The 13,323-nt window shown below is 42.9% G+C and overlaps 1 protein-coding gene across 1 annotated transcript; it reads left to right on the top strand.

Moving 5' to 3' along the window:
- The first annotated feature begins 5,235 nt into the window (after positions 1-5,235).
- Positions 5,236-13,323, top strand: prdm1c (PR domain containing 1c, with ZNF domain). The gene is made up of 7 exons (XM_085372513.1): positions 5,236-5,262; positions 6,867-7,118; positions 8,420-8,539; positions 9,529-9,781; positions 11,199-12,214; positions 12,375-12,503; positions 12,691-13,323. Exons 1-7 carry the CDS (start codon positions 5,236-5,238, stop codon positions 13,246-13,248), a joined length of 2,355 nt encoding a protein of 784 aa, XP_085228639.1. The 3' UTR covers positions 13,249-13,323.

Here is a 13,323-nt window from a genome sequence, read left to right as displayed (position 1 = left end):
TGCATGGATCAGGTTGGCCTCATGGATGGCTACTTGTTCAACAGCCATCCAAAATATGAGGAGGCTGCTCCTTAGAGACAAAAAATATGATAGATATAGACATAGACAAACAGATATATATATACACAAACACACATAAAGACATGTCAAAAAGAGAGTTTTTATGGGATTCTCTAGAGTCCTGTGAAAATCTTCATACACACTATCTACTTCCATAGGAATCAAAAACGTAAATAGCGTGCAGTTGCTGCAAATTTAAATTCAAGTGGTTTTTTGATGATCAAAAAGAGTGAGCATCTCTATAAAAGCATACATTTTGGTAGTTTGTTGGTTTGGAGAATTCAAGTGTAAAATCCTACAATCTTCCCAGGAGTGGATGTCCCAAAAAACCCAAGAGTCAAATTTCAGACTCTTTAGGCCCCAGTTAGCAAGCTAAATGCTAAAGTTGGAGCATGACTTAAGTTCCATATGTACAAACCAATTCTGGAAAAATGTCTAGAACAGACCAAAGTAGATATGTTTGACCATTGGTGGAAACCAAACCAAAGACAGGATATCAGCGCAGACATCTCTTATCAAATGTGAAGCACAGTGATGAAGGGTTGAGGATTTGGCTTATTAAGGATTCACAGGACATGGGAACCTTACTGTCATGAACCCCTCTGTATGCCAAATTCTAGAGTGAAATGTGAGGCCATCTGTCCGACAGTGACAGTGGCAAACCTACAAGACAGTGGCTGAAAAAGAGAATAACCTAGGTGTTGCAATGGCTTGGTCAAAGTCCAGACCTAAAACTCAATGAAATGCTGTGGTGAAAGCTGTGCATAAACAAATGCAAACCTCAATGAATTGACGTAATGTTGTAAAGAAGAGCGGGCTAAAATTCCTCCCCAGCAATGTGAGAGAATGACGTACTGACAGTCATACAGTAAATGATGACTTCAAGTTATAGCTTCTAAAGGTGGTTAGCTAAAAGAATCTTGGTGCGCACTAAGTTTTTCAGAGGATTGTGGAAACTGTTTTTCACATGACTTTATAACACTACTGTGTATATTTAAGAGATTCTGACTACATACCATTTTCTTTGGGGTTGGGCAGATAGGTTGAAAAAGAGAGTGTGTGTGTTTGCGTGAGTATGTGTAATAGTTTGTGTGCATCCTTCCCGGATGACAGGCCCCTCTGTTGGTCATTATTACAGTCTGGCTTAGTAATCAAGAGGAAGACAAAACAATGTGAAAAGGCTTTTGATACAGGCAGGTGTGGCTCCTGGGGGTCTGACACTTCCTTGCTTGTACAACTGTCTGTCTAAAGATGTCTGTAAGCACCCCCCTTGTTTTCCCACTCAATGCTTCAAGTGAAATTTAATGCAGCAACTGCTTCTTCTTTCTTTCTTTCTTTTTTTTTTAGATCAGAAACAAATGCTGTGGCTATTTTAGAGTAATAGTCGGACCTTAAAGAGAGTCAAAACGTTTCCTAATTATTAGTAATGGTGATAAAGAGGCATGATACAACTAAAGAGTGAGAAAAAGTACACCTCATTTCAGACAAAATACTCAGGAAGGACTTTGAGGGGTCAAACACTATGCTTTGGTTCTCAGAGCAGCATGTTAGTTTCCATTATCAACCATCAGGTTACTGTAAACTCATGTGATGCTGTGTGGAAGCATGTGCAATAAAATAAACAGTGAATCGAATTTTTTAAAACCCCCAAAAACTGTTTTTACAGAGAACTAAGGATTGCTATATGCATGACAAGACTGGCATGACATTCTGATGCCAGTTAGGATAAGAACATACAGACACCTATAATTTCTACTATCCAGCCTGTTAAGAACATCTTTTGTGGGTCAGCTGAGTACAGTGATACATTTTTTTCTTCCTGTTCCCCTCATCTCTGTGGGTGGCTTTGTCAGGATCTGAAAAGACATCTGTTGTGAAGTGCAGTAGCATTCTTGGCCCTGAAACCATGATAATAACCCTTGGCCTGTCAACAGGAGATCATCCAGCAATTGAAGGGAGATTGCTGGACTGGGTGGGTGGTGGCTGTGGCGCAGCGCTGTCAGGTTTTGTTTTGTTTTTTTCAGATTAACAAATGAAATGGATCAGAGGAAAGAAAAAAAGATGGAGAAAGACGGCGTGCATCAGTGTATTTCTAATTTAATAAAATAAACCCAAGTCATTCATTGCGTTCACATTGCTACCACCGCCATGTAGATGTAGCTTATCTTGCCTCAATCAACTGTCAAAGACCGGATGAAATGCACGTGAGAGTAAATGTTTCCTCAACCACAAGCTGTCGAGAGTATAGGGTATTTCGAGGTAAAGGAAATCACTTAAAGTAACATGAAATGGATGAGGAGGCTGTCATGGCTGACACGCTGATAACACCACAGTAAGGCAGGGTGACATAGGTCAGAGTAGGGGACAGTGACAGCAAGATAGCTGTGATAAAATTCTAAATATTTCTCCTTGAGTCAGCCGTAAAACTTCAGAAAAAAAGCCAGAGGGGGAGGCTCTGTTGAACAATTGAGGGGTAATGGGTTATAAAATGGGCTTAGTCTTAGCCATCTCTGCCAAAGTGCATTGTCCTCATTCTTGCAGGAGGTGACAAGGAAGGAGTGGTCACCTTTGGTTCTCCTGCGAGACATAACCCAAGGCAGATTGCAGATGGAAATTATAGAGCAACCCATGCCATTAATGGAGCCTTCCCCCACAGGTATTCTTGGCTTGTGTTAAAGCAGGTTTATAATCATAAAATAGTTTTTACATGTACCGCAGGAGATTTAATCAATTCGATGATTAAAGAGAAAAATTCTCAAAATGTGAAAAAATGGGTAGATGCTGTGGTCTATTTTGGTTTAATTAACCCCTTCAGCAGAAAAGCTGAACGTATCTAATGTGCAAAGCAAAATTTAGAGCTGGTGCTATTTCATGTAAGGGCAATGCAAAGGCAGAACGATCCAAGTTTTCCCAGGAGGGTGCAAATTGAAACCTGCTGCTCATTGTGAGCTAGCTAAGAGCTAATGCCTGTACAGTTGGCACACTGACTTCTGTTTGGCAAAGCCAAATTCATGCAAATGATGAAAGTAAAACATTTGCTTCACTTTCTGCCTGAAAGCACTTTTAATCCCAGTCTGCTCAGCGTTTATTGTGATAATGTAAATCTAAGGGTGGCTGTTCTTTAGCCAAATACTCATTGCCCTGGTTTGGGTTCATGACGTGTCTACTTTCACTTCCTACAGCACATCCTAAACCGGTTAAAGTCAGTCAGTGATCTTGTTATTGTTAGTCTACTTGTATGCAGCTTACATTTCATTACACTTCCTGCTCACTGACTTCATTCTAAGAATGCCATCTTAATTATCAGATGATCTAAACCAAGTTATAACCAGCTACACGGGCATATGTACAACCATACTCAAAAACCTCCACACGTACGTGTAAGTTTGTCTCCAGGGCCTGTACACAACTCAGACTAGAAGTCCATGCTGTCATTATGAGAATTACTCACACATACCTATGAGTAATAGACATAGTGTAGAGAAGGTCCAGATAAAGAGGCATTAGAGAGGAAGAGGAGGAGGTGGAGGAGAGGAGAGCTGAATAGAAGGTGATGAATGAGATGACTGAAGGCAAAGAAAGAGAACGAAAGAGTGAGAGACAGAAGTGGATTTTAAATTACATGGTGGCTCATGTCAGCAGTCCTAATTAGTAGCTTGGTCAGGTGTGGTGAGTGGGCAGGAAGCATGAAAAGGACAAAACACCACAAAAGCAAAGAAGAGTCTACAAGCGCCAGAATCCACTTGACATATGCCAGTTCATTATGAACCTCCCCAAATTGAAAGTGAATGTGATCAGTGTAGATGTTTAATGTGCCGTGTGGAATTAGGTTTACAGATAGGTGTACGGCGTGACGGTTCAGAGCGTGGCGCGTGTCTAGCGCGTGGGTGACGAGAAAGAAAATTCTGACAGTTCCTGAGCTGGCTGGAAGCCGGCCAAATCAAATGTTGTGTTTGGAGAGAAGTCAAGAAGAGGAGGGAGCGGAGGTGGAGGTGAAAACAGGGCTGTAGATCTCAATCTTACCTGGGCATTAACAAATTCTGGACCTCCCCCCCAGTGAAGTAGTGTGTAGTGGCTGATTATAAATGTACATGCACCAGAACACACCCTCAAGAGTTTTCCAGTTATTTGTCTTTATCGCAGCTTATAAAGATTTCTAAGGTGTGACACTGCTTCTTGTTGCACCAGCTTGCATTTTAATTTCAAATAAGGTGTGCATGCACAATATAACCCAGAAACTGTTGTTGTGTATTTGTTTTCAGGATTCTCATTAGAAGTACCTATTTCATCATTCTTAGTATTACAGTGACATAATACCATAACAAGAATTGTGATTAATCTCATGGGTTTGTGTATCTAAAGCTCTGAAGCATCAAGTATCAATATGAATGAGTCAACCAAGCAAAGCAGACATATTTCTACTTACAGCTGTTTATTTAGTGATTTTTAATTTCTTGGTATGTAATAAAAATCATCTTGGTGCATTTATTGTGTATGTTTTTTTAACTGATGATCTTATGTAGCTACAGAACCTAGAGAACAATTGCTTCGTTTAAAAGACTATTACAGACGATGAAGTTTTACAGGTTGTTAAATCTCTATGTTGCTGCAACATTCTTCATGTAAGATGTCCTTATTACACGACTACATGAATTACGACTAATCTGACTAACTTTAAACCTACAATTTACAAATAAATGATCTAATTTCCTCTGCGCGTCCTTGACTCGCTAACATAACACAGGTATGCCCTCTTCCAATCCACAACAGACTGAAAATGAAGATGCATTTGTTTGATCCGGACATAGCTGTGTGACAGCCTCCCTGGAGAAAACCTCTTGCCTCGGGGCAAGAGTGTGACACACACACATGCACATGCACACACACACAAACACGCTCCAAGGAGGAGTCATGGGGCAAAGGGGAGAGAGGGGGAGGGAGCATGAGAGGAAAGGGAGTGTATCTCTCTCTCTCTCTTACACTGTCAAACACACACACACGGTGTATGTGAGCAAGACTCACATACACTGACTGCTCGGTTGCGCAGTCAGTATACTGAGGTCTGCTCAGAGAGAGAGAGAGAGAGAGAGAGAGGAAGAGAAGACAAGAGGCAGAGAACAGCCACTGGTTGCTTCTAGACACTCAAGCTCAAGAAGGGCACAGACAGCCTGACCTATGTGTGGCTCCTCACAAGGCTTTACAGTAAGTCTGCAACATCTGTCTCAGATCATCTTCTTAATTTTTACAGGAATAATATCGATTGTTCTATATTTTCAGCATGTTTAAGAAGAGTTAGACGTTTTTGGCTCGACTTTTCTTTTCTGCATTACGACACTCTCCCACGAAGTGCAATCTCAAAGTGTGCTTTCTAGAGACAGCCCCGTTACATGTCGCCCCCGAGCCACAGCTGTGTGCTCTTGACTCATGTCTTGATTTTTCAAAATATATTTTCTGCTGTGTCACTTGGTTCAATGGTTTCGGAGTGAGCTGTCACACTTGTGACAGTCATTCCGAGTCAGCTGTGGTGACACTTCAGAGAAAAAAATATAAGGTGTAACATCATATATAAATCTCGTCTCTTTGAATTTTTATTTGCATTTGAGAATCCGTTGACATTCTTTTGTTATTGCTGCATATATGCCACTGAGTACAGTTTCTACCACTAGTGCTGAAAACAACAAAAAGATGAGCGGTGGGCTTTTTTATCGCAGCTTACTGACTGTAGATTTATTTATACATAAATGGGGAGAATTTAGAATTTCTATTCCTTGCAGTCGTTCCCTCAGGAGTGAAGTTTTGACTTGACTTTTTATCTCTCATCAGTAAGGAACGTAAGTCACATGAGTGTTTACCATATATTAGCAAGAACCAGGCTTATCTACCACTATCTCAGAGGCAAACTGATGAGTCTACAAAGGAAGAAGTTCTCAGACAACACATCTGAGCGTTGCCTTTTAATCACGAGCCTGCCATCCGCTTTTTCACTCTTCTTTATTTCAGTCTGGGAGCCGTATCTTTTGTCGCGGCTGAGTTGCCTGACAATCGCAATGTCGTGAGAAGGGAAAGAGTGAAAATAAGGGACAGAAAGAAAAGGAAACAGAGAGTAGAGTGGCACTTCTTTTCTTTGTTTCGACATGTAAGAGCAGTTGTTTAGGAAAGGGAGCCACTTCGGGGCTGGCAATCAATGAGCAGACGTACTGCTTTTGTGCTTTTGATCAATTGGTGGTTTTTTTGTTTTTCTTTCTTTACATGTGTCTTCATATTATGGGGTTTTTGTGGACTGAAATCAGGCATATCTCACTCTAGCAGCCCTTCTGTGGCTTTTTAATACGGTAAATAGTCAGTATAGAGTGTTAAGACCTGGCCGACAGCCAAGTCTCAGTCAGTTCGGAGGAAGTCTGGTTGATTCCCTGGTAGTGCGGGTTTCCTTGTGAAAGTGGTCCTGCTTCGGGGCTGACGTGCACAGGAACCTCTGTTATAGCCCCGGGGTTGTATTCTGAGTCACAGGATGTAAAGGACAGAGGGGGGCAAACTTGAAGGTTCCACTTTGAAGTTTGTTTGTCCGGTGTTGGCAGTAGACGGGAAGGTTAGTTTCTCTACAGCATCACAACTGCCTCCTTCTCTATATCACACTTCACAATCTGGGACCTACTTTTAGATTCATTCAAAACTCAACTCGATTCTGCATCTGCTGTTTTATGAAAGAAAGGTTTGCCTTCCACCCTGTATAACCAAAATAGCGTTTAATAATAAAATCAGATATAGAATCATATGGATTTAAGAGCATTTTTCTTTATTTTCCATAGGCCGCCTCTTCATGTACCTCAATCATGTTAACCTCAGAGAAGTCAGCTCAAACTGTGGGTGCCACTGCAGCGATGCCAGGAAAACACGATGTTGATATGACATCATGGAGCGAGGCAGACTTTGAGGAGAACTGCACTTACATCGTGAAGGACCAACCTCTGGAAGGCGAGTCCGAAAACAATTGCAAGACACGAGCTGAGAGATCGTTGCCCAGGAACCTGGCCCTGAAACGCTGCCACGACTCAGCAGAGGTAACCAAGGCCTTCCGTGTTTGTTCTTTTACAAACAGGCAAGACATTAATGAAGACAAATAGTCCCAGTCCAAATATATCAAAGCAGCTATGTGATGTTTTTAGTAAATGACAATTCTTTGCGTCACTCCAACATCCTTCCATCCTCTCATCTATCCTCCGGTGGGAAGTATTTGACATATTGTTGTCTAATTTGAGCTTTTCCTCTCTGCTATGTGTATGTTGAAGCAAACACAGACACAATAGCCAAGCCTCTGGGCACTCAGCCTGAGGGCTCTATGATTAGTAGTTATCTTAGATTCCCATCCCTTTGTTCCAGCAGAAAATTACACCATTAGGCAAAAGCCCATAATATACATAATACCCTAAATGTTCTTCCAGGTAAAATATGTGTCATCTAGCATGGAGAATTATTTCCATCCTCTCATCTATAAATAAGTGAGTGGATAAGGAACTGACAATCATATAGTGTGGTAAATGCATGATAAAAGGTTAACCGCAAAGAACTAGTCATGAAAAGGAAACACTAAATTTCCTCTACAAAAAGTGTAGGGAAGGGAGATCAGAGGAAGTATCCCTGACATCTGCAGTAAAATACCTGCATTTACCACTTTGACCTTCTTATAAGAAATGTCTGGTTGACGCTAAAGAACAGGATACATGACAGTAATCTGTGACACAAGGGCAAGTCAAATGATGCCTTTAGACAAAGTCATTGAATGCAAGGACAAAAATATCTGGATAAACTAAAGACAAAACTGTAGGCCTGAGTCTACAGTGTAAAGATGAAAGAGAAATACACTACCATCGCTTTAGGGCTTTTGCTTTTTTAACATGGAGCTCAAGGTGCTAGCTGGGGTGTGACCATGACACCTTATCCACTCTCCCCCACCCTGGAGGACTGAGACAGAGGACTGAGTTTCACACCTGGTAGTAGCAGAACAAGACTAGTAGTGAAATTTTAATATGGGAGAGAAACTAAAGATAACTTGGTCGATTGGCTTATTAAATATTTAACATGTGAAGGAGAGAAAACATTCAGTCACAGCCTCTGAAAATCCTCTCAGCCTGTATATTATAAAATAAGGACAACCTGCTTAATTGCCTTTTTCCACATAAGTGTCTCCAGGGGACAAAAATATTCAGTGAATTGACCAGATTCTTTGGAGGCTGTATTCCAAAGAATCTCATCTATCTTAGGATGTTTTAACAACTAAACGTGCCTGTAACTGCTCGCTCAGATCTTCTGTTTTATTAACTGACCTGCTGTTTGACGATTATGTGCTCTCTTTGTTTAACAGGTGCTTGGGGTGATGACTAAGGAGATCATTCCGAAGGGAACACGCTTTGGCCCTTTGGTGGGTGAGAGCTACACCAACGAAACTCTGCCGAAAGACGCCGACAGGAAGTACTTTTGGAGGGTAAGCAAGCCTCATGTGAGACTCTGCAAACTTAAATGTTAAATTCAACGATGTGCCTTTCAGAACTGTTCACATCCTGTATCTCTGACTGACTGGAGATGCTGCTTTGGCTATGTCGTGGCACGAGTTAGCAAATGTGGTCAACGTCTGACATCCTGTCAATGTATGAGTCAAATTTGGCAATGGTCTGGTGTTTTTAAATGCCATTTGCCTTGATAGCTTTCAAAAGTGCATGCACCATATATGTCAGTGTGTTTGCCCGTTCTGTGCGCTTCTGTCTGAGGTCTTTCTCTCTCTCTCTCTGTCTCTCTCTCTCTCTCTCTCACACACACACACACGCACAAGCACACACAGCTGTTTGGTTTCAGTGACGCAGCGGTTCTCCTGTGTCTTCGCTTCTCACAGTAGTGGTATCACTGCCAGTAAATACACCATACACATGTCCGCACTTCTCCAAACTAACAAACTCTCACACTGACTAAGCAAGGAAGTGGCTTCAAGCCTGAGAACTGTTTATGTTACACATTCAGCAGCATCAGGGCATCTTCCATTGCACACATGCTCCTGAGTAATTCTATAGCATACACTCAGCAACCTTGACATCATGCAACTCCAACCAAAATTTTGCAACAGTCTGACAATTTGTTAATAATACAGCCATGACTCAAGCAACAGCACAGAAAGAACACTTTTGTACAATCGCAGAGGAAGGGAGGAGGTGAATAACTTCACCGTGAATGTAACAGGTGAGAGTAAGGAGTGGGTGAAACAGTATACCCAATACTACAATCCAGTCATACAGAGAAATTCTTTTTGAGTGTTCCCTTTGTAACTCATATTGTGTGCTGCAAAGACTTGCGCCTATCCAACATGAAAGAAATTACAGCATTTACCATAAAGGCGCGAGGAAACTGTGACTTCATGGTTTCAGGTTCACTTCTAATAATCAAGTGAATTATTTCTGATCTCTTGTTCTGCTCACGCTATAGGTCTTCTCAGAGGGGCGCTTACACCACATTCTGGATGGGCTGCATGAAGAGCGGAGCAACTGGATGCGTTACGTCAATCCAGCATGCTCTGTGGAAGAGCAGAACCTGGTTGCATGCCAGAGTGGCTTGGACATCTTTTTCTACACCACCAAACGACTTCAGCCAGGCCAGGAGCTTCTGGTGTGGTACTGCTCTGAGTTTGCCCAGCGTTGTAACTACCCTCCACTGGGACAGCTGGCTATTGACAAAAACGGTGAGTGCGTGTGTTTTTGTGTGTGTTGTCAATTTAGGAATGCGCAAGGACCGAGTGCTGCTGAAGTCAACAGAAACTAACACGGTGCCCGCGCATCGAGACGTATCTGGTTTGTTCTGTCATTGTGAAGTAAGGCCCCCAGTCAAAACGCCAGCCGACTGACACACTCTTTGTGTACGTGTTTAAGAACTTACTCCGTCACACCCATAGCTCCTTTGTTGACGCAGAAGACAAAGGAGGATAGTGGAGACTTGAAAGCAGAGAAGAGCTGTCTCCAGGTGCAGCAGCAGTACTGGCGTAAGATGAGACCAATTTCAGGATTTTAAGCAATGTTTCAGTTTCCCTTTTAAACTCCCACATAGAAGGCTGCCGGCAGCTCATTCAGCCAGACAGCATTTGGCATTCATTCACAAACAGTAGGAATGTGCATGCTAGCAGAAAGACCACGCAGAAAAATACTAATTCAAACACAGTCACAAAAAGAGGCCGCTAGAGGTGCTGATGGCACTCTGGCACGACACCCTTTATTTATTTGGTTCTTAAGGAGGAAGCGAGGTAGGAATTTCTCTACTGACTACTTGAACTTCCTGACAAGGTGACCTGCTGACAGATTGATATCTCACTCAGTGTTGGCTGTTTGTTTGCTGAGAGCTGGCCTCCCTGGAGTGGGGGCAGGGTAACCTGGGAGTGAACAAAAGATAAGAGATGTGCTGTTTGTGTGGGTTGTGGGTTAATTGTGTCTAAAAGTAGGTGAAATGTACATGCAAACCAATGTATTTGGTCTTCCTCTCTGTTGTCGGTTTGAGTCCCTTGCTTATTCTGTGGTAAAGTCAGTGAAGCAGTACCTTTTTACCTAGATGAAATGCAAATTTCAATCCAGATTTTCAATCCAATTTATAAAATCGTTTCTATCTGTTTGGGAGCTGTAGTTTATTTGTCACTTCCAAATGACAAGTTGATTTTTGTCTCCTGTACACTGTGTATCCTGTCTGTCTTGTGACAGAAAATACACCTTCAACTGCCCAGCCCTCTAATGCAAATAGCACACTGTATCCACTCACTCTTGCTCTCTGTGCTATCTGTATCATGATCAGATCCCCATTGTTTCATTTCTGGTGTCCACTTTAACAGAGTGCAAAGGTCAGGGACATTCAAACAGTCGCATCTGATAAAAAAAAAAAGTGCATCTCCTGAAGTTTAAAGTAAATTGTTTGGCTAGCGTAGGTACTTTTGAAAGCAAACGTGCATAGTGATTAAGAAAGAAAACATACAACACGTGTGCTTGATAAGATGAATATGTGCTTGTATGGCTGCATGTGTCAGTTAGTTGAACGATGATAATGTTACATCTAGTCTATGTTAAGAAATGAGTTTCATGTCTCTGATGATCTTTCTCTATTGCTTATCTGTCTAACAGAACAGAGTCCAGCGAAGAAGACAACAAGGAAACGAGGTCATACGGTCTCTGAAATCCTACAAGATGACCTCTCCAAATCCCCTTCTACCTGCATCAGACGTGTGGACAGTTTTTTGCCTCAGACAAATGTCTCAGCAGATTTTCCTTTATGTCCCAGTGTTGTCTACCCACCTCAGCCTATCTCCAAATCTATGCATGCTAATAGATATGCATTTCTACCACCTCTGCCATCCTGTAGCCCTCCAGCTGCCAAAAGGCCAGCACTAAGCATTCCTGTCCCTACTAATGTCCACTTTGCCTTTCAGCACAGTCAAGGCCCTCCCGTAGCAAAGCCTTACCAAGATCCCTGTATGCCCGATATTGCTAATTCTACTCTAATGCACGGCCCCTATCTACTGCCCCACTACTCACTTGGCCTTCTACCTCATTCATATCCATTCTATCGTGAACAACTGAAACCTCACTTGGCAGTCTCACCCCATGTATCGCCCTTTCACAACTATGCACATTTTCAATCGCCTTTAACCAGTGGTTGCAAAGACTTGACACGTGCACTTTCTGATTCCAAACCAGACCTCTTTCTTTCACCAATCCGTGAGCACAGAGACAACAAGGACCTCATATCCAAAAGAAGAGCCTACCTCAGCATACCCTCACACGACCTCAGAGATTTCAAACACTCCCCTCCCACCAACGTTCACACAGACCTCGCTGTGCCTGCCACATCCACCGCCTCATCTATGGTCACTAAAATCCGTGAAGCACAGCCGTCTCTCACACCTGGAGGATGCTCGCCGCAAGAGGGAATGGCAGCCTCCTCAAACTGCCTCCCTTCCAATTTTACCTCTGCCACTCAAAGTGAAGCTGAGGATACAATGGACCTAAGCAAGACAAAGCAAAGTGGGCAGACAATTGGCTACAAGACCCTGTCTTACCCTCTGATGAGGCAGAATGGAAAGATCCGATATGAATGCAACATCTGTGGAAAGGTCTTTGGGCAGCTGTCTAACCTTAAGGTTAGTTGCTCTTCAACACATTAAAGCAGTGCGAAAGAAAATGACAACCACCAGTTGAATACAGTGACTGGAGTATAGTATAATTGAATTAACCAGTTCCTCTGATTTCCTGAGTTTGATCGATAACAAATAAATTATCATATCTCCGACATCTTCTCAGGTTCATCTGCGAGTACACAGCGGGGAGCGTCCCTTCAGGTGTCAGACCTGCAATAAGAACTTCACGCAGCTAGCACACTTGCAGAAACACTACCTGGTTCACACAGGAGAAAAGCCCCATGAATGCAAGGTAAGGCTGCAGCTGTCGGAAATTGCTGGAAAGCATTAGACGCCTTATATCACTCTCGTAATAAATACGTAGGTGGACTAAAGGTTTGTACGTCAGAAACAAAACATTGAAACATCGCAGAGGTTATGTGACTAAGAACAAAATAAAGACTCATACAGAGATTCCCTTCTGCTGTGTTTTTACATAGGTGTGCCACAAGCGATTCAGCAGCACTAGTAACTTGAAGACCCACCAGCGGCTACACTCAGGTGAGAAGCCTTACCATTGCAAGCTCTGCCCTGCTCGCTTTACTCAGTTCATCCACCTCAAACTCCACAAGCGCCTCCACACTGGCGAGCGACCACACCGCTGTCCTCACTGCCCCTGTTCCTATCTCCATTACTGCAGCCTCCAAGTGCACCTCCAAGGCTTCTGCCCACTCTTGCCCCTGGCCTCACACAGATACTCGTCAGAGGAGCTATGTCGAGTTAACTCTGAGATTGAGAGGTTTGACATGAGTGAGGCGGCAGAGGAGCTTGAAGCCATGGCTGCAGAGGTTGATATGGACAAGGGGAATGTTACCGACCTAATACAGAAGATAGAGACCCGTGTCTCGGGCCACCGGGATGCTGACAGAAGGGAGGCTGAGAGAACCAACTACAAATCAGCAAAAGAGCGCTCGGGTGTTCAGCTGCATCACAGCAGTCCTGTACCTCTTCATCCAGCCAGCATCAAGCTGGAGTCAAGCTGCATATCAGAGCCCTAAGACAGTCCTGCTAATCCATCCATATAATCCTTACAGGTCAACTCAGCAGCTGTCTGTTACTGCCCTATTTGAAGT

The sequence above is a fragment of the Diplotaxodon limnothrissa genome, linkage group LG15 (assembly GCF_057381915.1).
Source record: "Diplotaxodon limnothrissa isolate DT_005_m linkage group LG15, D_limnothrissa_male_GT1.1, whole genome shotgun sequence".
Lineage (NCBI taxonomy): Eukaryota > Metazoa > Chordata > Actinopteri > Cichliformes > Cichlidae > Diplotaxodon > Diplotaxodon limnothrissa.
Note: the sequence above shows the minus strand (reverse complement) of the source record. Positions and strands in the feature narration are given on the sequence as shown.

Bases quoted from the DNA above. Each gene is read 5' to 3' on its own strand.
- prdm1c (XM_085372513.1), top strand. From the start codon at position 5,236: ATGTGTGGCTCCTCACAAGGCTTTACA. The intron at 7,119-8,419 runs GTAACCAAGGCC...TTTGTTTAACAG, and splicing joins GCTGCCACGACTCAGCAGAG to GTGCTTGGGGTGATGACTAA. The intron at 8,540-9,528 runs GTAAGCAAGCCT...CTCACGCTATAG, and splicing joins ACAGGAAGTACTTTTGGAGG to GTCTTCTCAGAGGGGCGCTT.